The sequence below is a fragment of the Daphnia magna genome, linkage group LG2 (assembly GCF_020631705.1).
Source record: "Daphnia magna isolate NIES linkage group LG2, ASM2063170v1.1, whole genome shotgun sequence".
NCBI classification, from domain to species: Eukaryota; Metazoa; Arthropoda; class Branchiopoda; order Diplostraca; family Daphniidae; genus Daphnia; species Daphnia magna.
This window is the reverse complement of record NC_059183.1, coordinates 12952140-12979244: the sequence shown is the minus strand read 5'-3', so window position 1 is coordinate 12979244 and position 27105 is coordinate 12952140. Positions and strand designations below refer to the sequence as shown.

Below are 27105 nucleotides of genomic sequence, written 5' to 3'. Positions count from 1 at the left end.
ATCCCTCGAACGTGGAAGAATTTAGTCCTGAAACAGTCCCAACTTTATCGTAAGAAGCATTTAATTAACCTAAACAGTCACTTGGTTGTTTGGTGGAGCTAATTTGTTTTCTTTGTCTGTAGACAATTAATCAACGAACTGCTAGAATTAAATTCTGAGAGCTTAAGCAAGGACGGCAAGAGCCTGAAAGAATACGAGAGGACAGCACTGAATCCTTCTATCCAGCTTTTCAAAAAATTTCTCAACAATCTGGAAAGTTCCTGGAGACACAAGCGAATTATAGCAAGCGGTATAAAAAGATATACACCACCAACGATACAATTTTATCAATATAATTTTCTTTACGCTCTTACGTATTTAGATGCAAAAATGGAATTCTAAAAGTTGAAGCATTCGTCGCTGGTTAATACCATTACTGTTAAGTATCGATTCCATGTATCTTTTAACTAAATGTAAAGAATCCCACACTGTTACGTCAAAAGAAGTTGGCGAGTACAGTTTCCCCATGCAATCCAAATTGTTTATGGAACATTTAATTGATCCTGTACCATATGAAGACAGTGTATCATTAATAAAGCCACTTGGTGTATGAAACATCTGTCCCTAAAAAATTCCAAATGATAATCACCGAATTCGTTGAACAGAAATTTCGTTCAAGCACAAAATCTGTGGTTTGCCAGGAGACAGGGTTCATTATAAAATGATTTCGTTATTATAGCTTCGTGTCAACTCTTTGTGAGGTAACACAATAGAATTACGGACAATAACTTCAGATGGAATTGTCACATTATTACCTGGATGATGAAACAGGCCTTATTGCAAAAAATTTAAGAATTAAAAGTAAAAGTACTAAATAATTACCCAGGATGGTTATAGAGGGATTTAACCTTCCCTCGTCGTTAAAAAGGGGAGCATTTTCCATTTTGGCGAATGGTTTATCTGGATTAGGATCACACGGAGTTCCCTCCACCCGCGTCCAGCACCCTATTTCACTATTTGCTCCTACAACACAAACGAGGCGAAAGAGAAAATTAAGACGCAAAATTGTCGACAAATTATGTCTCACCGATAATACTATATAGAACTAGAGAATGGTCCAATATTCGTGAATGAGCCAGAACAATCGATTCCTTTATTCGAGTTCCATAACCGATTGTCGCATGGGCACCAATGCTAACATTTGGACCTAACTGAAGAAATGACAAAGAAAAGTTCTAGGTAGAAATTGATTTTTAAACAACAGGACTAAACACTTACTACGGCGGTCGGATGGACATTAGCAGTTGCATGAATGTAAACATCACCTATTATTGTCGGCTGAACGCTTTTGGCTAATCTTTCAGGTCTTCTTTCTCGGAAAAGCTGTGGAAGAATGAAAAAAAAACATCACATATAAATAAAAGTATTCCCTTATGAAAACGAAAAATGTGTATGTGCGCCAAAATTACGTTAAGATAGTGTCGATTTGCGTATATTGCCGCACCGGGAGTCTTTAACTGAGACCACCACTTAACGGTTTGATAAACAAGAGCTTTTCCAGTCCCCGCCAATGGCATCAGAATTTCTTTTTCCAAGTACAACGCCTCCCTTTCAATACTGCTTCCGTTTTCCACACTTGAAAGAAGGAACGGCATCATTATTTAGAAAAATCCCTTTTGCAAGTGTTTAGGACAACTAGGAAAAACAGAAAAATTTTGAATCATACTTATAAAAATCCATTTGTTTCTTGTTGAAAACGTTCGCCATTTGATGAAAAACCTCCGGGGAGAAAATGTAAACACCACAATTCACCAATGTTGAGATGAAAGTGGATGGTTTTTCAACATAATGTTCCAGTGTGTTATTTTCTTTATTTTCAATTATACAACCATATATAAGACTTTGCTGGCGAGTAGCTTCAGTTGCCATTAAGGTAACTATTGCTTTCTGTGTTTCTCTATGGGTCTTGTGGAATTCAAGCATCTCAATCAAAGGGAAATCAGCACAGACATCTCCATTCAACACAAAAAAGAAATCTGGGTTTCCACAGCGTATTTGATCACGAAAGTGGTATAGACCACCTGCAGTTCCCAGAGGTTCAAATTCTTGAAGATACCTACAAACAGATGTGTTATAGTATTGTATTGGTCCTCTGAGTTATCATGGCTACCTTATATTTAGCTTGTAAAGTTGCACCATTTCTCCTACAAACTGGGACATTTCGCTGACACCATAGTATCCAAGAATTATGATTTCCTTCAAAAAAGGAATCTGTACACATGCTTCAATGTGGTGTTGAATTATAGGAAACCCAGCAACTGAAAATAGTGGTTTAGGAAGGTCCAAAGATAAGGGGCGAAATCGTGTACCTAGAATATAAATAAACAGTTTAAATAAAACAAAAAAATGGTCAACTAACTCATTTACATGTAGTTTTAAAAACTGGATTAGAAAGCGGTGTCACGATATTTTTTTTAAAACCAACAATTTACCTTTCTGATTGCCTCCAATTAAAATTACAGCTTTAACCAACATTATAACACAAAATATATCAAAGCGAGCTCCTCCGTTAGTGCACCGATTATTCAAGTGAAAGCTAATTTGCCTGTTGCGCTCTTCGTACACCGTATACGTGGACAATTTATTCCGCACTTTTTATTTATTACTGCTGTCTACTACCCAGCTTTCACTTTAATAACATATTGTACAGTGTGTCTTGCTCGCGACATTTTGGTCCTTTTTCTCACGGCAGATGGCAGGTTTTGTTTACACTTTACCCTTAGCAGACGAAACGTAAAGAAAGAAATGAGAAAAAGTTTCCCGCCATGGCGAGTAATCTTTCATTTTAAGGTAATAACTTCCCTTTTATTATTTATTTATCTATTTTTAAATGAAAGGAAAAACAAGCAAACAAAAATTGTATTGTGTGGCGTAGTAAGTAAAACAATGATAAAGTTTTAACGGCTTTCCTGGATTATACAGAAGTGTATATGGGGGAAGAAAACTTGTGTGGAAAGGGACAAATCATTGACAGCATATCTATGTATAATAAATCTCAGCATGTTCCATAGGGTTGAAGGATCTTTTAACATGTTTGCCTACAGTGATGAGATTAAGGAAATGATCAGGACTGACACAATTGAACCCCAGAATGAAAACAAAACAGTTGAAGAGGAAAAAACAGATAGTGAAGTAGCAGATGGAGCAACTGATGAAGAAACCAAAGAATTAAAGGTTAGAGCCAACAACATTCATTTTAATGCAAACAGATTTCTCTATTTACTTCATTGTTGGCCAGGAAAGGGAATATAGCCATCCAGTTTATAAACAAATTGCATTCCTAAATGGAAAAATCAACAGTTATTCAAAGGCAGAGCTTATTAAAAATCTAAAGATGTTGAAACTTGACACTGATGGAAGCAGAAGTGTTTTAGCTAAAAGATTGAAAACATTTTATAAGAAAACAATGCTAAATGTCAGTGGGATACAAGAACAAACTGGAAGCTCCAAAATCAGAATTTTATTTGATTTCTATGTCATTATAGACTATGAAGCAACATGTGAGCTCCTCAGGAATTCAGATTTCAAGTAAGGTCAAATTTGGATAACAACTTCAAATAAGTATCATCTAAAACATTCTTTTCATTTATAGGCAGGAAATTATTGAATTTCCAGCTGTTCTGCTTAATTGTCAAAAAGGGGAGGTGCAAGATGAATTTCGGTCCTATTGTCGTCCAGTTCTTAATCCTTTACTGACAGAGTTTTGCACGGAACTCACAGGAATCACACAGGTTTGATTTTTTAAACAACAATTATAGAAAGATGGTGTTTTTTTTTTGTTTTGTTTTTTTTATTTCATCCAAAATGTTTTGCTCAGAATGATGTCGATACCGCTCCTTTGTTTACTGAGGTTTTGACGTCTTTTGAGGAGTGGTTGCAAAAGAAGAAGCTTGGCACAAAATATTCATTTGCGATTGTAACTGATGGACCATGGGACATGGGTCACTTTCTCAAAAGCCAATGTGCGGTAAGTATTGAGATCAACATGTTCATCTACTATTATTTCCCATACTACCAATGTTCGTTTATCATTTCTAGCTCTCAAATATTGAGTTCCCTACCTACTGCAAGTATTGGATAAACATTAGAAAAACTTTCTCCAATTTCTACAATACCGGCAAATTGCCCTTAAGCACAATGATACAATTAATTGGCCGTGAATTTCAAGGAAGGGCACATTCCGGCTTGGATGACGCAAGAAATATAGCGTTCATTGTTCAACGACTATTGAAGGATGGAGCGCGGATAATTTTCAACGAAAAATTGGTTGAAGGGAATGCAAGACGAAGAGACGATGGCAATCCGTTCTTTTCTGCCCCCGTACACAACACAGAATTTAAAGCTATTCAGGGGAAATTTCGACCTAATTTTCCCCAAAGAAAATCATCTAAAGTCTAGTATTCTAGAATATGCTTCAGTTGTGTTGATGAATACCCGTTTTATTGGTTATAAGCAAACGATACACGAAGAATTTCTGGATTTAGAGCAGAATTTTGAATTAACAATGGAAACAATGTTTGTAGAGACTCTTTACACTTCCCTTCCCTTTCTACATGGCACAATCAGTTAATCGGTACATCTGTTTTAGGTCACGGGGGTGTATCAAATGCTTCCGCTTTGTTCTGGAACAGTTGTGATTTGACACACCTTTCAACTTATATTTACATTCCGCCTTTAGTTCTTCACGTATCAAAATCGAAGATTGTTGCTGCAAGGCAGGATTAAAGAAGCATTCACTTTGTGTTATTTGGGCTAAATGGATAAGGAGCTGAACACATTCATCAATTTCTAGATAGGAATAGCCTGTCAAAATCTCCATCCCTTCTGGCCAGGTTGGAAGCAGTCTGAATTGAAGCCGGGCAACTAAAATACAAGAGGCAGCAATGACTGAGGATTTGAAGTAAATGAAATTGACTTCAGAGAGGCTCAGATTTGCTAAGTACACAGCTTGACATTTCAAATTTTTGAAGCTGTTGGAATGAAGTCCTTCGGCACACTTAAGAAGATCACAGGAGAGATAGTGCTCCAAAAAATCTAATGAGGTTGAAAAATTAAGGTCCCATTTCCAGAAGTTGAGCAGCATCTAAAAATAGATGTTTAGAATGTATACTATGCACAGGAAGAACAATAATAATCATACTTTTTACTCACCTTTTCCATTAATGAAAATTCATGTATTGAATTGTGATGGTTGGTCAGAGATTGCAAATGTGAGAATTTTGGAACATTACTATCGACATCAACATATTTGGCTACACATTGGAAAAATATTAATGAACACATGCTTGAATTTAAAAAAAACAGATAATTAAGTAAACAGTTCACACCATTACCAGCAATCAAGAGACATGTGGACCCAGCCAACATAAGCTGTTGTTGATCAATTTCATGGCAATCCATGAATATGTCTAAGAGATGAACTGCTAGGTGAAATGTTGAAAGGGACAGGTCGAGTTTGTCATTGAGCTGTTTGAGATTTTTTATTAATTCTTGTCGAAAGGGTAACTGGAAAATAAAAATGATAGGATGATGAAGAGCTCATCCACCCAAGAAAAGAAACAGTAATTTACAAGCTGGACACATACCTGAGGAGATCGTGCCTGAAACTGGTAATGGTAGAACCTTTCATTCTCTTTAAAACGCAGGAGGGCATAATATTCGTGGTTGTATGGAAACGTCTCATCATCACAAGAGTTATGCCTAGCCATCTCTACAAATATCAACTTAAACACGAAACAACCTTTCAACGTCCAGCCTCGATCCTCCACAAAATTTCCCTTTACTTAATACTCAATACTAAACACGTGGTTAAACGTAGCAGACGACTGCGCTTGACGAAAAAACATTTTGCTGAGTATGGGTCTGACTGCACTAAGGCCTGAGTTGCACTGCGTGAAAACTTGTAGTGGAAACACAAGTTGTTACACAAACGTCCCCCAAATCCTACAACCGTACTGTAGGGTCTTACAGAAATGAGGAAACTAAAGTAAATTTTTACTTACGAAGACTTTCAAATGACTCCTCCCCCAATTTAGCATCTTCACCTCCAAATCCCGTTTCCCAACCTTGAATATTTTCTTTTACTTCAATAAGATCATGCCTTTGCAAATTCCCTTCGTAAAATGCGAAGAAAACAAAAAGTACAAACACACATATAAACGTATAATTAAAATATTTAATATAGCAGTCTTTGAATGAATGGACTTTCTGCGGTTAGTTTGTAGTAAAGGCCGCTATGTCCTCTTTTTAGGCTTACAAAGACGCAGGCTACCAGGGAAAAGTACAGTTGTCGGTTTAAGTATAATTTGACTACTACTACTGAATGCCTAAAAGCTAAGAAATAAGATTAAGAATAAGAATTTAAAAAAAATAATAAGGTTTTTTTAAAGGAGGAAAACATTTATTTGCAGATAAAAGAAGTAGCCTACTACTGCCCAGCGGTGCGGAATTCTTAACTAACTAGAAAGGGATACCTCGTGTCTAGATTGTGGATATCTCTTTAAAAAAAAGTGAATAAAAATAAACAAATAAAAAACGTGCATGATGCATCGTCCTACACTCTAAGCTCTACCACGATGACTGAACTTGAATCAAATATAACTTTGAAAAGGTTTAAATGCAAGAAAACAGATAGATAATTTTTTTTTCATAACTTACTTAATGCGAAAACTTTTTTTTAAATGACTGCTATTCGTCTTAGCTATTCTAATTGCGAGAGAGGTTCATGATGATTAGAAGAGGTTTTCGTGATGTCCACACTTTTACTCCCACGCGGGATGACGAAGACTATAGCTAGCGCAATTGAAATATGCCAGATACTGTGAACATAAAAATAATTGTCCTCCGTTTCGAGGAAAGCGAAACAAACCAATCCAACAATGGCGAACAATAAGCACGGTAATACAGCCTTCAAACAATAGGACTTGCCCGGGTAACACTTGTGCATGTGGCAGCTGTGACGAGTCTGTTGAATTGCAAAAATGTCAATTAAGTCAGGTGATCGAGATACCTTTATTACACAGATATATATTATGGAGTAAAAGCCTATAGTTACCCAGCAGACCGCAATGAGACCAAGGCCACAAACAATCGGTATGGTAAATGAAGCGAATGACGTAGGATTGTAGTGAACTGCCATAGCTATGCCAACCGCCCCGGCAATACATATTGCACTAGAGATCTCTTCACTGACACTGGGGTTAGCTACGATAAAGGCAGTTAACCAAACTGAGGTTAATGCCGCGTAGAAATCGCCAAACTGGAGAACTATATGGGGAATATTTAAAAAAATTAAATAAAGCATAATTGAAAATCTGTAAATTTTTTAAAGACCAGTATACGGCATCAGACAAAAATTGAACTCTGGCTGATCACAAGCGTGATAAAACTAAATTTCAAAAGAAATTTAATTTCGATTAGCAACCTAAATCCAACGGTACTAATAGAAGGATGGCAATCAATTCGTTACCGAGGAGAAAAACATCGTTACGAAATACAACATGCACTGCGAATAAAAGCCTCTTCGAAAGGCAAGGGCGATTGCCGGAATGAAAAACAGGTTGCTCAGCGTCAGGAGAAGGACGGAGGTTAGAAGTATTGTGGTCGATAGAGCGTTCGTGCCATCACTACAACTCCAACCAGCAAAACCTTCAAGATTACAGAATTTTCTTTGAATTGTAGCTTTTTCAGTTTTCTTTGCTTTGATTTCTTTTTTTAATTTTTTACTAGGGAAGACAATCTTACCACTCGAGCAAACACAAGCAGAATAGATTAATCCAGCAGAGAAATACTGAATGCAGCGGCCGTGAGGCCCACAGGCACCTTCTTTACAGGGCGATAATGAAATCTGAATTTTAACTGAAATGTTTCGCTGACATTCAGTCTCATTCCATCTATGATTTAATGAAATTAATTTATTTGATTTATTTCAAACAGTATAACTATCCCATGTACCCTGTGCAGTTGGAGTAAAGGGACAGGTACCAAATGCCAGCAAGCGGATAAGGAACAATGACTGTTGCCTTAGGATTCACGTCGGAGCTATTAGCACTAAATCGGGTTCCGTTCAGGTTATCTGGTGTTCCGTAAGTGAGATAGCCGAATATGCTACTGTTACTTTCACTCTAAATAGCATAGACTGAATGATATATAAGCTTTATTTTGTAAAGTTATATTTATAAACCTCATTGAACCTTATATCGACTTGTAGAGTTCCTCCTATATCCACAGGGGAAAAAATAGTCCAAGATATAACGGTCGGGAGATCATTGGATTCGAGATCAAGAACGGATTCCGTGCTAGCAGTAATATTGCCAGCCTCATTATCTTGGTCCAATACCCATTTGACATTGAGTGGCTGGGCATAACTTTTTCTCACTAATCTGTAGGCAGTTTCTTCAACATCCCAGCTGACTATTGATGAACTAGCGTTGAGAGGAAGAGTTTCAACTCTACCCCAAAACAGAGTCGTGCACGATTTTGTCAACCCCTAAATGGAACCAGTTATTAATCGTTCAGTTAAATTTTCAAATATATCAGGTGTGAATTAACTTGTTGTTGGATGCGCGCAAAATCCTCTAAAACAAAAACAGCACCAAAAATAACCGAAGAAGGTTTGCGAGGATAAATAGTCAAACGTTGTTCTAGACCGTCACTGAAGAAGTTCTCCTCGTAGTCGACCGGCTGATAAATCCAAGTGAAATTGGGATAGCTGGCATTAAAAATATTGACAATAGGCAACCCATCGTGCCGGAGAAACCTAAGAAATGTGGACAAATGCGATTGTATAGGGTGAATTTGGAACCACCAACAAGAAATTCAACAAACTTACAGTGTGACGTTAGTCCAACTACAACCTTTTGTGACATTTGCGAAGAATGAGAACATCAGAGGATGATCAGCATCAACTATTGGAATCTGAAGGAGCTGGCCATTTTCAAGACCGTCACCATAAGCACTCACCCCTCTTGGTAGAAATTCTTGAATGACATTGCATCTAACAAACACACACTGGCCAGCAACTGCATAATAAAAACATCACATTAAATATCTACACCTAAAACATTAGCAATCACTCAAAGTAAAAGAAGAGGGGAATTTTTTTACAACACTGTAAAATATGGTATACAAATGCAATCCACAATCACTTATTCAGCTGAAAAACTGTTCTGACCTTAGAAACATTTTGGTGTTTGAACATTATGAGGTAAATAAAACCATAACTTACTAACAAAAATGCAGAGAGAAAGGAGGCCCCAATGACTGCCCGTCAAAACAGTCATATTTGACAAGAGACTGGCTTACGATTTGTAGAAAGAAATGTTAATAATGAAATAACATGTCACCAAGTGAAGTCCCTCTACATATTCAAGCTATAAATTCTCATTTAACAAATTGAGTTTTTTTCTGGAAATAAACATACATACAAAATGTAGTGGTGAATGACTACAACAATAAAGACCTGCTTGTTGACGTTATGACGTTATTGTCGCGTCGCGTACATTTTCCTTGCATTTCCCTTTCCCAAAAGGTGTTAATGACTATGTATTACTCTGTAGAGTCATTTGCAATTGCATTGCTTTTTTTAAAGGTAAAATCTATTTCTCCCGGCAGCCAGGGGTCCCTCTGATAAAGTTACTGTTTATGGTTCGCCCTGCTTTATCGAAAGTGAATGTGATGGCGTCTGTTTTAGATTAAGAGGGAAAAGAAACAAGATAATAAAGGTATCTTATATTCTTTATATCTTCCATGTGATGTAGAAATACACCTTGGTTAGTCCGGAATGGAACTTAATATCGTTTTCCTTTAACTCGACTTTTTATTTGTCCCTGCCAATGCCAATAAAGAAGGTAAGACCAGTTGTATCGTATCTGGCACGCCTAGTTCAGAACAGAAGACTATGCATATGCAGCTGCGAGTGATTGTACCTATTTAGGTGCAATCCTAGATTTACCTAGGCATCGTATAAGATTTGTGGAATTCCACCTGATCACACGATAGTACCTAGTTTTTATCAATATATATATCTTCTACCAGGTTTTGTCCAACGGCAGCAGCATTTCTCAATTCGGCGAGCTCGATATCATGCATGCCTAATTGAAATCACCGATATATTTCTGAGTAAATAATTTGCCATATATTGCTGCACTTAGGTGCTTCTACCCTACATAAAGTTGCCGGCGAGGGTTAAAAAAATGTACCCACCCTATCCAGGGGGACTCTTTGAAACACCGTGTCCGGTGTCCCTGATGTCAGCCGGTGGTCAATGGACAGTTTTGAGTTTAGCGCCCCCGGAAACCAGGGGGAACCTTTGTAAAAACGATCGTAGCAGAAGACTACAAAATAACGATAAACTAAAGGTAAACATGGAAATAATTCACTCCTCGACGTTGCAATAAAATTGATACAATGCAACAAGTCTGTCAGTAACTCTCAGACAGAGGTCTACTGTCCTCAGACTCTTCACCTCTCAGTTTCAGGGACTAAGTTCAAGCTAGTCCAACAGAACATCATATGTGTAACATAAAATTTTTTTTTCACTTATTAATAAAATGCATTCTTAAATAGGCGACATGGTAGCAAATACTTTTGTTTATCCCCCTCCGCTCCGGGCCTCCGCTATTGGTTAGCGGCCAAACATCGGCCATCACAACTTCATCCGGTTGGTTGACAGAAGATTAAGACAAACAAGTCACGTTATTGGTTTTCCGTTCTCCTGATTGGGAATGATGTTGATCATGGGATCTGGACATTTTGTCCTCCTGAAAACAAAACATTCAATGGCAAAATAAATATTTTTTTTTTTCGGTTAATATTTTTGACAATAGTTTAATAATGTTATATAATAGGTTAGGTACGTTAAATGATGTAAGGCCGCCTAAATTAGGTTAGGTAGGTTAATATTACATAATTTTTCACTTATGTTGTCATAATTTAAGTTGTTTTGTTACGTCGTTTTACCTATGAGCCCTGAGCACCGTTGCTTGCGTGAATGATTTGCGACAAAGAGGGCAAGTATGTGGTCGGATATTATTGTGGGATTTTTCATGGCGAATAACATGTGATACATGCGAGAAGGACTTGCCACAAGTTCCACACATGTATGGTTTGTCCTTGCTATGAGTTCTTTTATGAACTAATAGATCATGGGCTTTGTAAAACTGTTTGTTGCATTCTTCACAAGTGAACCTGCGAATCATATGGTGATCTCTTTTGATGTGCTCCTAAAAATAAGAATGCAGGCCTACATAACAAATTACAAATCAAAGCTAAAAATATAAGCTGTTTTACTTGAAGCTGGCTCAGAGATTTGTATTCCTTTTCGCAATCTGGCTCGCTGCATGAAACAATCGTGCGTGGCTCGGGAGAATGGAATTGTATTGTGTGTTTCACGTATGTTGATTTCCAAGCGAACGCCATGCCGCATTCTTTACACTCAAATTTTCTCAGTGAGGTTTCGTGAACACCTTAAGACAATGCAGCATAAAATTTGGAATTCAAAGAGTAAAAATTGCTTTGTACCCCAATGCTGTTTGTAACTCATATAACGACGAAATTGTTTTCCACATTCGAAGCAAACGAGTTGGCTGATTTTGCTTATTACGTCTTCTATAGTTTGGCTTACTGTGTCTGTCACCTTTGGGAGAACTAGGTCCATACTAATAGGCACATTATTCCCATGCTGGATCTCGCGCAACATCGAATCAATGCTATCCATGGCATCCAAAAGTTGAATTTCAGCGCATGGATTTTCATTTAAGGTAACCGCTTCTATTGGCTGAGCCTAAAAGTTGCAAAGACCAATCACTACAGTTCCATGGTTGTAGCGGATTTACAACTATATTGTATACCTCTTTTGGTGATACCACACCTTTTTCTATTTCTTTATGTTTCATCAGCAGAGACTTCAGTGAAAAACTTTCACCACAATCTGAACAATAAAATCTCCGTTTTACTACAACAGCAGAAGGGGTATCCAAGTCGATTTTCTCAGCTTGGTGATATACTTTGCAGTGACGTTTCAGTAACTGCAAAGTCTTGTAAAGACGACCACACAAGGGACAGCAATGTTGTTTTTCATTTTGACCAACATGGATGTGCGCTTGGTGTGCATGTAGGGAATTCGCTTGGCTGAATCTAGATGATCAGTCAGAACAATCAATGGTAAAACATGAATCATGATTAGATTATTGTGTTTGTATTGCATCAATGATTTTACCTTTTGTCACAATCTTGGCATTTGTAGGGTTTGGCACCTGAATGTGTTCTCAGGTGGCGATTCAAGTTTGAGGAATGAGAGAAATGTCGTCCGCAAACAGGACAGAGAAAACTATGCAAACCAAAATGTCTAGAAATATGAGTTTTAAGTTCAGATTTTTTGTCATAGGCTTTTGCGCGAATGACCCAGCTCAACCCGGTTTGCTCTAAACTTTCCCCTGACGTTATCATAGCATTCAATGCTGCTAATTTAACCTCATAAGGGACAGGCTGTAAAAGGCCAATATCAGTCTTTTGCATTGCTAGTTGAAGTGTAGTCCCTTAAAAAAATTTTAATGATGCAATTAATTTTTTCCTTTAGCACAGAAAGAGCTTAATTGGATTACCATTTCTACATCTCTTGTCAATTTGATCTGGTAGAGGGGAAATTATGACACCTTGTGAATCAGGCAGCGTTACTTGATTGGTCAACACTGAATTATCATACAGCTCACTACTACTGGGCTTCAACTCACATTCATGTTCCATGTTGACTTCGAGGCTTATTTTGTGCTTCGAAACGATCGTGTGTGTTTCATCATTTGTGACAAAGAAAAATTTACCGCATTCGGATTTCTTGATCTCAGAATTACACCAAGAGTTGTCTGATGTTAGTGGCAAAGGAACATTCCGAAGGATTGTATCAACACTATATCAATCTTCAGGAAAAGAATCCAATCTACTGGATTCATATGGATCCATGATAAATTAGTTCTTTCATAACAACACACAACTCTTTCTTTTCGTTTCTTTCTTTTGATTGATTGATTTAAGGCGCCTCCGATGAAGACACCACACATCTGTTTGTTTATAACGTGATCAGAGGATAACGAAAAGTCTCGTCTGCTATACTTGTGGGTGTGGCACAAAAAAAAAAAAAAAACAAGACTGGCGAAAACTCGCAGGATTACAGCGACAGTCTTCTATCTTGCCAGCACAGGTAGAATAATGTAGTGGATTATTAATTACGGATGGGCATCGTACAGACTGTAAACACAAAAATGTTAATTCATTTGCAATCAAAATGTTCTGCTTTAAAGTTTAAACGATTAGTTGTTTGTTTAATTGATGGATAAGAATGGTATGGTATGTGTTACCATAGCGACTATTGCTGTCAACAATCAGGGCGTAAGTCGTTTTTGAACGAAACATGGGAATCCGTAACACGATCCTACTGAAAGATGACGTTTGCGCCGGTATTGGGAAGCTTGCTGTTTATCACGGGTGAGACAAAAATTATAGTGCACAACTGAATATTTGTTGTAATTTATCCATCGACTGACGATTTTTTTGTTGAAAATTTACACATACGAACAGGAAAGAGAGCAGCGGCAGTCATGTTGCAGTAGTACATGCTGACACGGTCGAGTTGATGGTTTTGGACAAGAGGGGAAACGTCCAACAACAACACGTTCTGGACATTAACGCACTGATAGTTGATAAACCCGATGATATACAAGTCCGAAAGTTTGAAAAACAAACATTGAAGAAGTCGTAGTTGAGACAGAAGACGGTCGCGTTCAATGGAATACTTTTCTTTGGCAGGTATTGTGGTGTGACGGTCAAGAGCTCACACTCATAATTGCCCACACCAACCATCTACTGCAAGTTATCTTTGACTGCTCGACTAAAACGTGGAAAGCAGATACAGACAAGGCGTTGGATCAGCAAGGATGGATCACTTCTCTAGCGTCGATCAACGGCTATATATACACAGGTAAGAGGGACAATTCAGGTGAACGAAGAAGAATTTTACAAATAACCCAAACCGTTTTTTTTTTTTTTTGCTACAGGGAGCAACGAAGGTCTTTGGGAAATAGGCAGTCAAGACATGCCATCTCAAACCAAACTTGGTAAATTCCCAACCACGATCATTTGCGTTTCCACAGGATACCTGGTGGCAGGAGACGAACAGGGAGGTATCGTCCTCTTTCAAGGTGAACCTGGCTGTTGGTCTCACGCTCAACGTATTCAAGAGAAATCGCCAAACTGCTGCACCAGCATGCTAATCCTCGAAGCCAGAGGAGAGCACGGTAACTAATGGCCGTTCCGATACACTCAATAGTCACGGGTTATTACGGTGAAAATGGTACATAAAATCAACGAACAGAATAAAATTTTTGATCGTAAAAAAAGAGGAATGGGAAAGGAAAGTTTGTTTCAATTTGGCTGGAACAATCTTGACCATTGTTAAAATTCGTATCTTTTCAGTTTTGATCGCAGCTTTCAACACGGGATTCATCCGTGCCTACTTGCTGCCGACGATGGAATGCCTATCCGAGGTTGCAGCTCACATTCGCTGGATAACTCAGATTTTTCCGGTCAGAGGCGGTTTCGTCTCGGCAGCAGAGGACGGTTTCTTACATCTCTGGATTCTAGGGAAAAGCAACGATCCCAACTGGGATATGCGCTATATGAACAGCTTTGAAATGAAGGACTGCATGATCACAGGGGCGGCTCCTTTTACAGACAGGGGAGTGTTGGTGACGGCCTATGATCGACCTCAACTCTTCTGGCTAACGCTGGTCGGACGCGCAGAAGAAGACGAATCGATTGAAGCCCTATAACTTCTAAATGCTTTAAAAGGGAATCTAATTTCCATTCCGGATGGAGTCGTCACATGGCTCTCGATTGACCGCAATACACGCTTAACGAATCAAGAAATATTATGGCACACTTAATCATTTTCCAACGAAAAAAGTAAACGTTAAAAAAAAAGGGAAAGAAAAAAGGGAAGAAACGTTAACGTCAAAACCTTCCGGTACTGCTAGACGAAACTGACATTCACCCTGGAAGAGGTGTTGATATTACGGCTGGGGGGGCGTGGAGGCGGCATAGGTTTTGATATGGGAGCTTTGAATGGTTCGTTGATCTTTGTTTTGCCTGGTTTAGGGGGCAGAGGTGGAGGGGATGCTGGACTGGCCACGGTCAGCGGATCATCTAAGTCAAGCATTTCTAGGGCAGGAGGCGTGGGAAGAGGCGGCCGACTGTTAAGCGGCTGCTGTGAAGACGAACCGTTCCTCGGCCGACTATGTTGCTGCAATTGCTGTTTCTGATCATCCGTCTCCCGACCCTGGTAGCAGCGCCAGTCCACGTCTAAGTCTAAAAGCAAGTCATCCCAGTTTGAATTGGAATTTGACTTGGAAACCTGCAGAAAATATAAACATCAGTTAGAAGCGCTTGGGTTATGACAACATCCGAACACACATACCTGCTGACTTGCGTTCTGCTTGGCGCGATCGTTTTGTTCGATTGCCGCAATACGAGCGGCGACGTTTGCCACGTTTTGCTTAGCCGCTGCCACGGTGATCTTGGCATTCGATGGTTGATTTGGCTTTAGATCGATCGTACCACTCGGTGTTGAAGACCCGAAATACATTTCCGCCTCTTCGTGGGTGGGCATTAATCCATCAGCAGAAAAACTCTTATCCAAGATTTGGGCAGCTATGGCGGCAAAATCCGGCGAGGCGCAAGAACCGCTCATGCCGGATCCGTTGGAGCGAGGCTCAGAGACAACCTCGCGTCGCGAAAAGAGAGGTTCGGATGCACGGCCATCAAGCGGAAATTCGTAGGATTCCTTGACGATAAAAAGATTTAGTTTTTCGTCTAATTTTCGCTGAGAAACCACATCAATTAATAACAAACCTGGTATACTCTCCTGGGTCTGCATCCAATCGGTTCCGAAGCTCTTCCGTCGAGGGGGAGCTCGTGCGACTCAGCATAGTCGTCATTGGAACACCGACCGGGCAATTTCAGAAAGTCTGGCAGTTCATAGTTAATTTCCGTCCCTCTTTGGTCCTCAAGTCTGCATCTCTGCGCTCGTTTCAACCTCTCATAGAGTGCTTCATTTTCCAGACGCGTTAATGGGTTGCGTTGGGTGTTTGGCTTCCTCGATCCTGCTTACAAGAAAATATATAACAACGCTGATTTGTTTTAGGGAAAGTGATTAAACTCGTTTACCAAATGGAGCTCGAGGTGGAGGCATTAGATGTGTGGTTGAACTGGATTTTGGTAGATCGTGCAGCGAAAGTCGTTTATTGGCAACCGAAATATTGGGATTCTGTATCGTTCCTTCACTTTTCGTTGGTACCATACTCTGCTTTTTGCCCGAAACTGTCCTATTCCGTTCGGCTTGAAGAGAATTTCTTCGATTCAATCCTTTTCGACCAAGCAAACTTCCGCTATTCTTCACTGGAAGGTCCTCTGGTTCGTCACACTGTTCGGCTTGTTCTTGAGCTTGACCTGAAGCATCGCGGTCCATTTCACCGACATCTTCGGGGCATCATCTCGGTTGATCACCTAAATAAACCAGATTTTTTAAAACCATGAAATCCATCACGACGTATGAACAATTCAGCTCCCACCTTCAAATGGCAACCATCCAGTGAGGCTAACAATGTCTTTGTTTGGACAACATCGCCAGTAGCAGATTTGGTGATAATGGAATGCTCTATCTTAAGGCCGTATTTGAACAGAATCGGCTTAAGGACTTCGCCTAGCTGCCTCCTGGGTTGGCCACGGATCATCAACGACTTTCCTGATTGCTGTAGTAGTAGATGGAAGACGACTCTAGGTTCCAGACGGATTTCCATGCCACCCACTACCGACGCGTCCCTTTCCAGCTCGATCGATGTAGAATGATGGCTGTCAAAGAGTTCGAAGGCATTAAAGCGCAAACCGCGACGTTCCAAAAGTTTGCTGAGAAGTTGTTGGACACTTTGACCCGGACGGGCGGCAATAACTGCAGAGGACATATCGGGAAGGAGAACTTTGACGAGAGGCACTGTGCTTGCAGTACTCTGAATGTGGAACGCCCTGTCACTGAATTCAGAAGCCACCGAGTCTTTTGACGCTGCTCTTTTAATCAGCTGATCTTCATCGTCTGTTGCATTCTCTTTTTCTTTTTCTGGGCCGCTGCTGGTGCTACCCTGTCGGTTCTTCTTTTTGGCTGTCTTTCTGTAGTCGAAGTCACCACGATCCTGCATTTAATTTTTGCAAAAGACAGTAAATTAGGCAATTTGACATAAGATGTTTTTCTAAGTGCAAACCTTGGATTTAGACCGGTCTTTCTTGGGCCAAGGTAACAGGGACCGACGTCGTCGTTCACCAGCATCGCTGCCACTCTTTTTCAATGCCAAGTTGCGAGTACTATCACTATCAGCATCGCCGAAATCATAGTCAACATTCAAATCAGGATCATTGAGCGTCAGTGCCGCTATGGGCGGCTGCTCGTTTTGTTGTAGAGCTTGAACACATTCGCGATAGATCGGTGAACGTAGGAACCGTGGGTAACAATCGTATTTCATCAAATTGAACACTTGTTTTTGAGCCTGGAAACAAAGACAAAATATTTAGCATAATCGACAGAAGGCAAAAAAACAAAAAAACAAAAAGTAAACATCGTACCTGGTCGAATAATTCCGGGCTAGGTTGACAAAGGTTGTCTTCTGCCTTTTGTCTTGCCTGAGAGTCTACATTAACAGGCTCAGAGGCTGCTGGGCCGAGGTGACGTTCGAAAATCTTTTGGGCTTCATACGCAGCCGTTGTTGTATCATCGGTGGGGAAGAGCCGATGGAACCGTTCGCAAGCGGCCCAAAAATAAATATTCTCGTGGCTAAACTCCTTCTTTAGAAATCCCTGTGTGAACACATGTGTGTATGTGTGTTCAGGTAAAAAAACGTCACAATGAGCGATCGTTTCAAATCACGAACCAAAAAAAAAAATAACAAATAAATAAAAAAGTACTCACAGCGAAGGCTCGCAGACCCAGGGGGTCCTCGAGGAGTTTCTCGAAGCCCTGCGTCCAGACGTGTTGTTGAGGTTGTGAAGGAGGAGGCTGATCAGGCTGAATGGGTTTCTCGAGCGTGCCAGTCAGTACGGGCTCGTTGGTGTTACTAGCTGTTGTAGCATTGGCCGCTACGGTCGGCCCAGGTCTTACATCTTGGCCGCACCGTTGATCCGAAGCCGGAGGCTGTACCTTGGGAAGATCGAAAATTCGAGCTATTCTCATGATCGACTCACACTCACGAGAGCAAACAATCGCACTGCGGGTGGCGTTGACGGTGATGAAACGAGACGACGGCGAAAAGATAGAGCGTGCCGTATCGGAATTCATTGGAAAAAAACTAAAATCTCAAAGGAATGGGGTAACTTCACGCCCAGCGGCGACCGCATCCGCGTTTGAGCAGCGGTCGCCACCAAAAAGGGGAAATGGCTTTTCTTCGTTCACATAAAGAAAATCAGAGCGCCATCTATTTCGCACTCGAAAATCATTGGGGTCGGTTGTGTAACGCCCAGCATCCCTTTGTCATCCACTCTAGCCTTAACGATACTCTTCCTCATTAGACACACTTAAACAACTTTGCTTCGAATTCCTATTAAAGTCTTAACTGTCGTTTCTTTTCCTTTCCGCCTTTTGTTGGAGCTCTCTAATCAATCAAAAAAGATTTTCTCTTACTTACAACACAAAAAAAAATCATATTTTACCTCGCTCTCTTCCTCTTCTTCACTATCATCGTCTTCGTAATCCAGTCTTTTGGCTAGCAGTTTCTGTCGCGGCGGGGATCCTGACGAAGACTGGCCGGCTAAACTGTGCCAGCCCACTACGGGATCAAAGGGAGTACTGTTGTCCCAATCGATCTTGTCTAAACCGTTGTCAGATCCCAGCTGTTGGGGATGGTGATGATGGGGGTGCTGATGATGGGGTGGATCACCGGGCATACGTGCTTGTTGCTGGCAGCTCTTACTTAAGTCGTCCAGGCTACGGGCACGACTGCGCTCCGACGGCGTTCGAGCAGGTCTGCGAAGACGGGAAAAAGCCGGAGACGCCAAGAGAAAATACACGAAATAAAATAAAACAAAATAGATGAAATAAAACGGTTCAAAGGTCGCGAACCCGGTTGAGACCTCTTTGACTTGATTACTAGCAATTTCAACTAATCAACCAAAGTTGCCAAGTGCAATGGAGTTATTACCTGTTGGTGGGGTGCGGTAGGCCGCCAGGTCGGCCTTTAAAAACCTGCGGGCTCAACTTCTCTTCCAGCGTCATGGTCGCGCGAACGCTGAGCGATGGGTTAACGTGTTGGTGCGTCCCCGTATTGCGGTTTAGTAACAGCATGGCCGGTTGCGGTTGTTGTTGCTGCTGTTGTTGTTGCTGCTGGTTCAGGTAACGCTGCATCGAACTCCGCAAACGAGCAGCATGTTCCAGCTCACCGGGACTTTTAATTGCCATTAGGGGATCAGGCATGGCTCGAACTGTTAGCCGGTCCAAATTGCCATTGAGCGGAAGTGAAATGGGTTGGTGATGCAACATCGGTTGATCTGGCTGATGCCGGAGTTGAAGCTGCACGTCTCGATCGCTATTCTTGCCGTCATCGCGATCACGGAAGATGCCCGAATCGCTATTGCTGCTACTGCTGCTACTATGACTGCTTAAATTATGCTGATGTTGTTGATGTTGGTGACGTTGTTGTTGTTGTTGTTGCTGCTGCTGTTGTTGTTGTAGCAACGGATTGGCCCAGCCCATCAATCCGATAGCGTTATTTCCATGGCATCCAGATGAAGCGCACAAAGAAAGTACAGCCTAGTAAAAAATAATCGCTAGTTCAAAAGAGGTTCTCTCATTGGCTATAAAAGAAGAAGATGGTTTAATTGGCATGATCAAATGGTAATTCTCCCAGGTGTGAGAAAAGTGAGGACAAAATAAAACAAAAAACATGCATGTGTGTATCTAACCTGGAGTATTGGTTCGGCCGTGGGAGGGAACTCCAGACATCGTCCATCACCTCCGGCAGCAGGGGTACACTGGAAGCGGAACGCGTGGGCTCGAGCCGCGTGCCCTTCGTGGGCCACCAGGCGGGAATCCACCATGAAAACATGGCACGACGTGAAGCCTACACCAAAAAGGCGGAAGATAAAAGAAAACGAAAGAAAAGGCGAGAGAGAGAGAAAGAAAATGAAAAGTCACGAGAGAACGTTGTTGGTTTCTTACGGCATAGTTAACAAAAACGCAATGGATGAACGGAAAAAGTAATGAAAAAATGAAAGACGGCGATCATTACGGTATACTACAAGTGTCTATCGCAAAAAAAAAAAAAAACGCCGCCAAAGAGACACGTCGTCATTATGAATTTGTAACCTTTAAACTTTTCGTTTATGTGGTGGAGGGTTTCATAAACTTACCAGCGGCTGAGTTCTTACGATGGGCGTTGAGCATTTTTTCTTCGTGATCTGAAGTGGATTGATCGTCTTCTTCGTCGTCGTCGTCCGAGTCGTGGGAGGCGGATGTAACGAGTCCAAAGAAACGGGCGTCGTCGGCGTAAGCTCCGCAAAAAACGACACGTCGTGCAGGAAACCGAGCCAAATTGGCTCCAGCCGGGCTGGTCAGGGTGATCTTTCCCGAGCTGCTATTATTATTTCGCGAACTCGACGTAGAATTGGAGGCTATGGCTGCACCTCCGGCGGCACCGGCGACCACTCCAGCACCTGGTCGGGGTCCCCACACTCGGAGCAGCACCAACGTGTGAACCTTCTTTTCTATCCGTAACCGACGCACGCAGCTCCTGCACGACAATCAACACAACACTGGGTTAGAGAAGCGAATGGGTCAAGTGTCACCGACACGAACTCACCTGATTGCCGCCAGTCGGGCCGCTGCACTATTATTGCTGTTGGAATGGCTGCCAGAGGCACTCAGACCCCCTCCGCTCACGCCGCTACTGGGTGACGACTGACTGCTTGAGTCTTCCGGCATTTCAATCGTTCCCAAGTAGCCCACCACTGAACGGTACATCAGTTGACCGGTGACGTTGGCGCCCACTCCATTATTCTGTTGATTTTAAAAATCATAATTTTAAATTGGAACATACCAGATGGGAAAAAGATAAATAAACAAAGAAAGAAAATATTTGAATAAAAAATATGCTGAACAAAATCGAGAAGGTTACGATCGTAAATCGTTTCGCCGTAACGCGTCCGACACTTACGTGTTACAAGACAAAGTCAACACATGATGGATGGACTTCGTTCGCCGAAACCGAAACAAGGAATGATTGAAAGAGATCGTGGTTTTTTTTTCATTTTTTTTTTTTTAAGATTTCTTTTTCCCAAAATATCTTACTTTGATCATTCTAGAATGGAGATTTGGCGAAGACATGAGGTTGCCGATATGTTCTTGGCTACTGTCGCTCGAGTTTCGACGACGCCGATTTTTAGTTCCGGAAGAGTGATTTGGCATTGGCGGGACGGGCATCATTCGGCTATGTAAATCTCGGACGGCTCTTTCGTTTCGGCTAGGAGGAGTTGCTCCCTTTCTTTTCATTCTTGGATATTATGAAGGAAAAAAATTTGAAATCAATAAACAAACCATACTATGGCACAAAGATATGATAAGGGTAGTTTAAAGGTGTCTTACCGGTTTGCATGTCTCGTCCTGGGCAGCCTAATTTTAGATGACACCCTCATCTTTGGATCTGATTCTTCATCTGAAGAAGAATACCCCTTCGCTGTAGCTGGGATACCTGATTCAGCCAGATGTAGTCTCAACATGCCCATGCAGGAACCAACCAACCTGACCACTTCATCGTGTGGAGCCCTGCTCACATCACAACCATTGACAGCCAGCAAGCAATCACCAGCGTGCAATCCAGCTTTGTCTGCTGAACTATTAGGTACAACACAACTCAAGATGCAGGGAGCCTGGCCAGATATTGTGAATCCAAAGCCTTGTTGGCCTCTTACAAGCTTGGCCACCTTATAGGCAGGTGAGGCCTGCAAATGCAAAGTAACAGGAGGTGAAAAAGGCCTGGCACGAGCCTTTTTCTGCCGTCTTGAAGCATGCATTGTGATCAATTGTGTGCAAGAAAAACATTCGGGTCACTTCATTCCGTCACAACACACATTGTCTGCCACAGCCTTGATGCTTTTTTACCACTCACAACCAACAAGTTGGCGGTTCACCAAACAGAAATGAATCGATTTCACTAAGCGGGATCGACGTTCATCACGCACTGCTGAATTCGTGTGGTGAAGATGGTATGGTCATTTGTTGTCTAATGGGGGAAAGAAGACGCAGAGAAAAATTCTTCTTTCACTAACGGTCTAACGGTGGTTGTTGGACTGGATGAGTCGGGGGGTATGGATAGCCCGGGGCTTTTTAAATTTCACTTTATGAAGACATCTAGCGAAAAAAAAAAGAAAATTTAAAATTTTCCGGCAGATGTCGTGACACGCCATCTATGACCAGTTCGTTGCCCTAAGCAAATTACATCAGAGACGGGAAACAGTGACGGATGTGAGATTACATAGAGTAATGCAATAAAAATAAATAAAATATACAATACAAAAGCCATGACAAATTGCTGATGTGACATCCTGGAGTCATCCAACAGCTTTGTTTGCACAGTTCATCAAACTTTAACGGAACTCGATGTTTACTGGTTGGCTGATTTAAATATTTGTCGATCATCGAGTTAGATTGGTGGCATTCATAAAGCACTCGATTGATCATAAAACTGGAGATCGACAAAGACCCTAGTTAAGCGAAGTATAGCGGCTTCCATGGTATTTAACACGAACAAAAGTACGGAGGGTTGTATAGCGTTAGACAACTGTTGATTCCCGCCAACAGTTCCGCAGACCATGAAAATCCTCTGAACACGCCCGCGTCTGCACACGGAATTTTCATTTCTCGTCAAGCGAATCAACTTTCCAGTTTTTCTTCCTGCTTCGTGGCGTTGCTGTGAAAATTGACCAAACAGAGTGTACCCTTTTTTACCGCTATTTAATTTAACAGATGCATCAGAATATTTTGAACACTGTCATATTTACATTCGTCGTTATCGCGTGTTCTTGTCGTCTACAACCATGAGTTTGTGATACACGAACGAGAAACTGTCGCCATTTTATGACCTTTCACGCGTTCTGAAAAGAATATAAAATAAAATAACTCGTTGAAAGGATCATTTTACTTCGCCTGCAGCCAAGTAATTTTGCACTATACTTTTCTGCATTTCGTGACGAGGACATCGTACCTAACCGACCGTGAATCCGGATGTCTTGAGGGCGATATTTTAAAAAATACAACCTAGACACAGGGAGTAACAATATAAAATACACTTTAAATTAAATTACACTCAAGGCCATTTAACTTGTTGCAATAATAAACGTGAACCACACACGTTTTTTTTTTCTTCTTGTTTTTTTCTTTTGGCTAGTTTATTACTATTCAAACGCTGCAGAAAAATTGAGCCGCACGCTGTGTGGCACATCCTTCACGCGTGTGACCGGTACTCGGTTGGATATTTATTCGTATACTTTCTCCCTTGTCCTTGTTTAGCGGTGACCGCTATGCCCTCTCGTCTAAAATAGAAAAAAAAAATTATTCAAACACTTGAAATCACTATTCCAAATGCATAGTGCCAATTGTAATTCCAGCCATTCTCGCCATTCGTCAACAGTATAAGGAGTCACGCTCGGCAAGGTATTATTCCGTGGGGTATACACCTTTTTCAAATGTTGCTGTCCATACAACAGATACTCTTGTCGAGTGTGTGTCACGGCCATACACGCGCTCTCCCATCGTTTCCTTTCTGACATATGCGTTTGTATTTTAGAACGCATGTAGCGCTAACATTTTAAGCCGTAGCTACACTGTAAACCGTCCATTCTTACCCAGTGTCGTAACCGAATAAGGATAACAAAACGGCTACCTGATCGAGACCGGGGAAAACTAGTTTTTCCTTTAGTAAAATACGTATATCGTCTTTCTTGCCTTTATATAAACAATAAACGGGAAAAAAAAAAAAAGATTTTTGATTCTTAATATCCTTGGCCGTAAACATAGCAGCCTATACTAATACAAAAAAGGGAATACAATACTGTACGTATAAAGCATCGGCCCGTTAAAGACAACGGTTACATTGATATTCAAAAGCGGTATTTAAACCAGCTTAAGGTAAGGTTATTTTTCTCACGAAACCCAGCTAAGTAAGAAGAAACGCAATAAATTTAGCAATACTATTAAGCTAATGTTATAATACTACTGTATCTATATATATATATACTACCGTTGGAAGCAAAGAAAAATTCTCACGCAGCTGCTGATTTAATTAGTGGAAGTAGTTTACCTGTTCATGTGAACAGATGACCAAAGGAAAGGGCGCTTGTTACTTTGTTTTTAAGGTGAAGTATCTCATAACGGGATGACTACTATGTCCTGAAAATAGAGACGGTTATGTCACGGGCCAACGAATGTATCGGTTTTTTCCAATTTGGTTTACCACTAATCATGACCATTGAATCGAACCCTGTAACCCCATTGTCCATTGTTTCCTAATAATGGTAAATGGCTTTACATCGTGAAACCGCATTTGATTGCATTCCTGGATTTCTAGAAAATTATTGATACGGTAGTCTACCGTGAAGGATATAAAGCAACTCCGATCGATAGTGATTCTGCATAAATTTAAAATGGAAATTAGTAAAGTGCGGTTTTATCAAATGGAGAAATCATTTACAATTTTGCGAAAAACAAAATGTGAGCGTGGAATTATTCCAGCCAAGTCCGCAGAGAGAAACTGAATATTCTCGGTTAGCCAGAAATAGAATAATTCTGGCTATCATCACCATTTCTCGCGTCTCGGTGTTGCCCCTTTTATATTTTTTACAAAATTTTTCATAAGTCACCATTTCCGCTTGGAACACAAAAAGGGAGCTTCCTCATTTACACACCAACGCGGTTCTTCGATGATGTTAAATCTTTTCTTTTTCTTCCTGTTTCTACTTAGCTATCGTGCATACACACAGACGCGTGCGTAACGTATCAGATGGCGTTCATTCTGGGGCGCGCGTGCCGACTGCCTCACCCTACCGTCGGGCTATAAATAAGCTTAAATAGGGCAGATACCCCGACTATTGATGAGGTCACGAGACGGTCCGAGATCACTTTTCTTCCTAATTTTTTTTTTTCATTTCTCTCGCCCACGGATGTGTCGTTTTCGTCTGGGGCCTCCCTGAAAATGAAAAACAAAACGTTCGTCATTTTAAATATTGACAAGATAAGCAATCGCATTGGGTCAATCTTTTATTAATGAACTTTGAATAAAGATGTAAACATGACACGTTTTGAAAATGAGATTACTAGAAGAATAGCTGAATACGAACTTTGTCATATGATTAAACTGCCTTCCAGGTTAATGTCGGGCATTAATCAGCATTTTAGCTAAAGGAATTTGTCAGCTCGTGATACAGTTAGTCCCTCGATAGGAATAATTTTTATGGTTTCAGTCCGTGCCACTGGAATTTTTTGCGTGAGGAAAAATGGCGGAATGAAAGTTGGGTATTATGACGTCATATCATAAATATGCGTTGCTGATAAAAGGTTCCTTTAACCGACTTCCGTGCAAAGCAACAAAAAAAAAGAACACTAAAAACCACATTCTCTTTTTCTTGCAAGTGCTTTATTTTACAAGCCCAAAGCGAAAGGCCTTTCTTTTCTCTCTCTCTCTCTTTTTTACTATTGTTCTCAAACGAGTTGCCTTGAAACGAACATGGCTAAACAATAATATTTTCAAATCTACAATGTGATGGCGTGCGCATCTGCCATCAAAGCGAAGGCCATTAGAACGATGTTGTTCTACTGCTCTCCTTTTTTTCTTATTATTCTTTCCTCGGCTCGTCAGTGGCCGACGTAGTCTACATTTGAATAATGGATACTGTGTTCCAACAATGTTTACTTTTAACCAATGTTTTAATCCATCAATAAACCGGATACAGGGAAACCCACAGACAGAAGAGAAAGGACGGGTGAATGACACATCCGGCTGTGCCGCAATCGACGTCATTTATTGGGGATTGTGGACTGGACTCATACCTATATTTATACGTTGGGATTTTTTCGTTCTTTCTGGTCAGGCAAGGAATTCCACATGTTCTTTTTCCATTAGTTAGCGACAACAATTCTATTTTGGCCTGGTAACAGCACAAAAAGAACAATTACGACCCAGTTCCGTTCCCAAAGTCCTTCGAATTCCGACAAAGGGTAGACACATGCAGACCACGTTCTCAAACTGATTTGTTTTCACCACATTTTTGTACGATCTGCCGATCATCCGGAAAGTCAATAAAGCACACTCAACAAAAAGGGTTTTCATCAGTACAGCATGATTGGATTACCCGTCGTTCTACGGTTTTTAATCACCGAAAGAAACTTGGACAAATAAGATTAACAACATGCTTCTGTTTTTCTCGTTTCAGATGAAATCTGCCTTCGACAATGAATCGATTTGAAACTATTCGATCATTAAGAAGTAAGACGCGAAAGCTGCGTTGTCGCTTCTAAACAATTCGGTTTTGGATGTCTGCTAGCATTTATGACAAAATAAACAAAAAGAAAACAAAAAACAATTGATGGGAAAAGTAAACTGTTTTCTCCATTCGAGTGTGGCTATATGCTTTAAAAAAAAGAGGAAGGAATTTCTTCCGTTGAAAGATTTTCGTTTGCCGACGGGAAACAATAAAAAATGCAGGAACAATCGATATACGCTGTAAATTGCGGTTACCGTGGGAACCGCCATTTCCTTTTTTTTCCTTTTCCCTTTTTGTACGTATTTAATTTCACAAGGCTTTCTTTTAATGCCCTGAAGATTTCAAGGCAAGGAAGTTTTCAAGCTATTTCGTAAAACGCTGATAAATTATTCTTTGGGCAGGAATGGTAAATGGCAGACAAAGTAAAAGGATTTTGACGAGAGAGAAAATAACATAATAGAGTCTGAGTCTGAGTGACTGACACGCAAGCGATGGTGCCATGTTGAA

At 40.7% G+C, this 27105-nt stretch overlaps 8 protein-coding genes and 1 long non-coding RNA gene across 20 annotated transcripts in view; 4 read left to right on the top strand and 5 right to left on the bottom strand.

The window, feature by feature from the left end:
* Nucleotides 1-594, top strand: part of LOC116917511 (DNA primase small subunit) — a 2315-nt gene extending 1721 nt beyond the window's left edge. For both annotated transcript variants that reach the window (XM_032923016.2, XM_032923015.2), the window contains 3 exons: nucleotides 1-49; nucleotides 123-289; nucleotides 362-594. The exon at nucleotides 1-49 is cut by the window's left edge and continues 145 nt beyond it. In XM_032923016.2, the coding sequence (XP_032778907.2) occupies nucleotides 1-49; nucleotides 123-289; nucleotides 362-381 (236 nt within the window). In that variant the 3' untranslated portion in view covers nucleotides 382-594. The remainder of the gene's footprint in view (nucleotides 50-122; nucleotides 290-361) is intronic.
* LOC116917510 (mannose-1-phosphate guanyltransferase alpha) lies at nucleotides 507-2666 on the bottom strand. 2 transcript variants are annotated; one of them, XR_004391160.2, is made up of 9 exons: nucleotides 2472-2666; nucleotides 2150-2348; nucleotides 1706-2095; nucleotides 1449-1614; nucleotides 1258-1362; nucleotides 1067-1190; nucleotides 862-1002; nucleotides 629-794; nucleotides 507-542 (listed from the first exon to the last, which is right to left on the bottom strand). XR_004391160.2 is itself a non-coding variant. In XM_032923014.2 (8 exons), exons 1-8 carry the CDS (start codon nucleotides 2512-2514, stop codon nucleotides 694-696), a joined length of 1269 nt encoding a protein of 422 aa, XP_032778905.1. In that variant the 5' UTR covers nucleotides 2515-2666; the 3' UTR covers nucleotides 546-693. The 2 variants fall into 2 exon arrangements, 1 of the variants encoding a protein (XP_032778905.1); XM_032923014.2 differs by lacking the exon at nucleotides 507-542 and having other exon boundaries at nucleotides 546-794.
* Nucleotides 2667-2682: 16 nt separating this feature from the next.
* Nucleotides 2683-4522, top strand: LOC116917512 (3'-5' exoribonuclease 1). Of its 4 annotated transcripts, none has more exons than XM_032923019.2 (6): nucleotides 2683-2829; nucleotides 3051-3213; nucleotides 3278-3567; nucleotides 3632-3770; nucleotides 3857-4006; nucleotides 4078-4522. In XM_032923019.2, exons 2-6 carry the CDS (start codon nucleotides 3070-3072, stop codon nucleotides 4435-4437), a joined length of 1083 nt encoding a protein of 360 aa, XP_032778910.2. In that variant the 5' UTR covers nucleotides 2683-2829; nucleotides 3051-3069; the 3' UTR covers nucleotides 4438-4522. The 4 variants fall into 4 exon arrangements, with proteins under 4 accessions (XP_032778910.2, XP_032778911.2, XP_032778909.2 ...); XM_032923020.2 differs by having other exon boundaries at nucleotides 2742-2829; nucleotides 3084-3213; XM_032923018.2 differs by having other exon boundaries at nucleotides 2779-2829; nucleotides 3039-3213.
* LOC116934824 (cyclin-J) lies at nucleotides 4458-6207 on the bottom strand. The gene is made up of 4 exons (XM_045168882.1): nucleotides 5625-6207; nucleotides 5373-5544; nucleotides 5191-5291; nucleotides 4458-5122 (listed from the first exon to the last, which is right to left on the bottom strand). The coding sequence occupies exons 1-4, from the start codon at nucleotides 5745-5747 to the stop codon at nucleotides 4589-4591; spliced, it is 930 nt and encodes a 309-aa protein (XP_045024817.1). The 5' UTR covers nucleotides 5748-6207; the 3' UTR covers nucleotides 4458-4588.
* Nucleotides 6208-6417: 210 nt separating this feature from the next.
* LOC116917501 (transmembrane protein 8B) lies at nucleotides 6418-9397 on the bottom strand. 2 transcript variants are annotated; one of them, XM_032923000.2, is made up of 11 exons: nucleotides 9266-9397; nucleotides 8870-9059; nucleotides 8688-8797; nucleotides 8590-8615; nucleotides 8222-8527; nucleotides 7993-8162; nucleotides 7783-7931; nucleotides 7508-7686; nucleotides 7372-7426; nucleotides 7094-7305; nucleotides 6418-7003 (listed from the first exon to the last, which is right to left on the bottom strand). In XM_032923000.2, the coding sequence occupies exons 1-11, from the start codon at nucleotides 9318-9320 to the stop codon at nucleotides 6740-6742; spliced, it is 1716 nt and encodes a 571-aa protein (XP_032778891.2). In that variant the 5' UTR covers nucleotides 9321-9397; the 3' UTR covers nucleotides 6418-6739. The 2 variants fall into 2 exon arrangements, with proteins under 2 accessions (XP_032778891.2, XP_032778883.2); XM_032922992.2 differs by having other exon boundaries at nucleotides 8590-8797.
* A 253-nt stretch (nucleotides 9398-9650) lies between these two features.
* Nucleotides 9651-10850, top strand: LOC123469694. 4 transcript variants are annotated; one of them, XR_006642992.1, is made up of 4 exons: nucleotides 9696-9761; nucleotides 9885-9887; nucleotides 10075-10397; nucleotides 10606-10850. It is a non-coding gene; the product is annotated as an uncharacterized LOC123469694 (long non-coding RNA). The 4 variants fall into 4 exon arrangements; XR_006642991.1 differs by lacking the exon at nucleotides 9885-9887 and having other exon boundaries at nucleotides 9651-9761; XR_006642990.1 differs by lacking the exon at nucleotides 9885-9887 and having other exon boundaries at nucleotides 9668-9761; nucleotides 10191-10397.
* Nucleotides 10131-12904, bottom strand: LOC116917504 (zinc finger protein 135). 2 transcript variants are annotated; one of them, XM_032923007.2, is made up of 8 exons: nucleotides 12771-12904; nucleotides 12642-12692; nucleotides 12257-12575; nucleotides 11889-12174; nucleotides 11560-11821; nucleotides 11329-11504; nucleotides 10999-11261; nucleotides 10131-10799 (listed from the first exon to the last, which is right to left on the bottom strand). In XM_032923007.2, exons 1-8 carry the CDS (start codon nucleotides 12781-12783, stop codon nucleotides 10730-10732), a joined length of 1440 nt encoding a protein of 479 aa, XP_032778898.1. In that variant the 5' UTR covers nucleotides 12784-12904; the 3' UTR covers nucleotides 10131-10729. The 2 variants fall into 2 exon arrangements, with proteins under 2 accessions (XP_032778898.1, XP_032778895.1); XM_032923004.2 differs by having other exon boundaries at nucleotides 12642-12783.
* On the top strand, nucleotides 12060-14958 carry LOC116917514. 2 transcript variants are annotated; one of them, XM_032923022.2, is made up of 5 exons: nucleotides 13420-13518; nucleotides 13612-13753; nucleotides 13840-14011; nucleotides 14088-14327; nucleotides 14506-14958. In XM_032923022.2, exons 1-5 carry the CDS (start codon nucleotides 13445-13447, stop codon nucleotides 14859-14861), a joined length of 984 nt encoding a protein of 327 aa, XP_032778913.2. In that variant the 5' UTR covers nucleotides 13420-13444; the 3' UTR covers nucleotides 14862-14958. The 2 variants fall into 2 exon arrangements, 1 of the variants encoding a protein (XP_032778913.2); XR_006642988.1 differs by lacking the exons at nucleotides 14088-14327; nucleotides 14506-14958 and adding exons at nucleotides 12060-12201; nucleotides 12284-13234 and having other exon boundaries at nucleotides 13612-14078.
* Nucleotides 13531-26568, bottom strand: LOC116917490 (regulator of G-protein signaling 12). The gene is given in 23 exon segments (XM_032922953.2): nucleotides 13531-15442; nucleotides 15506-15871; nucleotides 15940-16190; nucleotides 16255-16572; nucleotides 16575-16593; nucleotides 16659-17273; nucleotides 17343-17624; nucleotides 17701-17931; nucleotides 18044-18271; nucleotides 18781-19093; nucleotides 19269-19876; nucleotides 20029-20186; nucleotides 20476-20855; nucleotides 20925-21121; nucleotides 21413-21614; nucleotides 21707-23030; nucleotides 23122-23214; nucleotides 23294-23377; nucleotides 23516-23652; nucleotides 24420-24508; nucleotides 24573-24747; nucleotides 24810-25304; nucleotides 26165-26568. Coding segments are annotated over 16 exon segments (4977 nt in total). The 5' UTR covers nucleotides 22135-23030; nucleotides 23122-23214; nucleotides 23294-23377; nucleotides 23516-23652; nucleotides 24420-24508; nucleotides 24573-24747; nucleotides 24810-25304; nucleotides 26165-26568; the 3' UTR covers nucleotides 13531-15061.
* Between the last annotated feature and the right edge of the window lie 537 nt (nucleotides 26569-27105).

Coding starts and splice junctions, on each gene's coding strand:
- LOC116917510 (XM_032923014.2), bottom strand. CDS start 2,514: ATGTTGGTTAAAGCTGTAATTTTAATTGGAGGCAATCAGAAAG. Junction 1,615..1,705: donor AAACAAATGGATTTTTATAA/GTATGATTCAAA, acceptor CCTTCTTTCAAG/TGTGGAAAACGGAAGCAGTA. Junction 1,191..1,257: donor ATGTCCATCCGACCGCCGTA/GTAAGTGTTTAG, acceptor TCATTTCTTCAG/TTAGGTCCAAATGTTAGCAT.
- LOC116917512 (XM_045168881.1), top strand. CDS start 2,970: ATGGGGGAAGAAAACTTGTGTGGAAAGGGACAAATCATTGACAGCATA. Junction 3,568..3,631: donor CTCAGGAATTCAGATTTCAA/GTAAGGTCAAAT, acceptor TTTCATTTATAG/GCAGGAAATTATTGAATTTC. Junction 3,771..3,856: donor AACTCACAGGAATCACACAG/GTTTGATTTTTT, acceptor TGTTTTGCTCAG/AATGATGTCGATACCGCTCC.
- LOC116934824 (XM_045168882.1), bottom strand. CDS start 5,747: ATGGCTAGGCATAACTCTTGTGATGATGAGACGTTTCCATACAACCAC. Junction 5,545..5,624: donor TTCAGGCACGATCTCCTCAG/GTATGTGTCCAG, acceptor TTTATTTTCCAG/TTACCCTTTCGACAAGAATT. Junction 5,292..5,372: donor CACATGTCTCTTGATTGCTG/GTAATGGTGTGA, acceptor TCCAATGTGTAG/CCAAATATGTTGATGTCGAT.
- LOC116917501 (XM_032922992.2), bottom strand. CDS start 9,320: ATGACTGTTTTGACGGGCAGTCATTGGGGCCTCCTTTCTCTCTGCATT. Junction 8,163..8,221: donor TCGATATAAGGTTCAATGAG/GTTTATAAATAT, acceptor TATGCTATTTAG/AGTGAAAGTAACAGTAGCAT. Junction 7,306..7,371: donor TTGTCTGATGCCGTATACTG/GTCTTTAAAAAA, acceptor TTCCCCATATAG/TTCTCCAGTTTGGCGATTTC.
- LOC116917504 (XM_032923004.2), bottom strand. CDS start 12,783: ATGGAACATGAATGTGAGTTGAAGCCCAGTAGTAGTGAGCTGTATGAT. Junction 11,505..11,559: donor GAGTTACAAACAGCATTGGG/GTACAAAGCAAT, acceptor CATTGTCTTAAG/GTGTTCACGAAACCTCACTG. Junction 10,800..10,998: donor ACGGTGCTCAGGGCTCATAG/GTAAAACGACGT, acceptor TTTTGTTTTCAG/GAGGACAAAATGTCCAGATC.
- LOC116917514 (XM_032923022.2), top strand. CDS start 13,445: ATGGGAATCCGTAACACGATCCTACTGAAAGATGACGTTTGCGCCGGT. Junction 13,519..13,611: donor AAGCTTGCTGTTTATCACGG/GTGAGACAAAAA, acceptor ACATACGAACAG/GAAAGAGAGCAGCGGCAGTC. Junction 14,012..14,087: donor CAACGGCTATATATACACAG/GTAAGAGGGACA, acceptor TTTTTGCTACAG/GGAGCAACGAAGGTCTTTGG.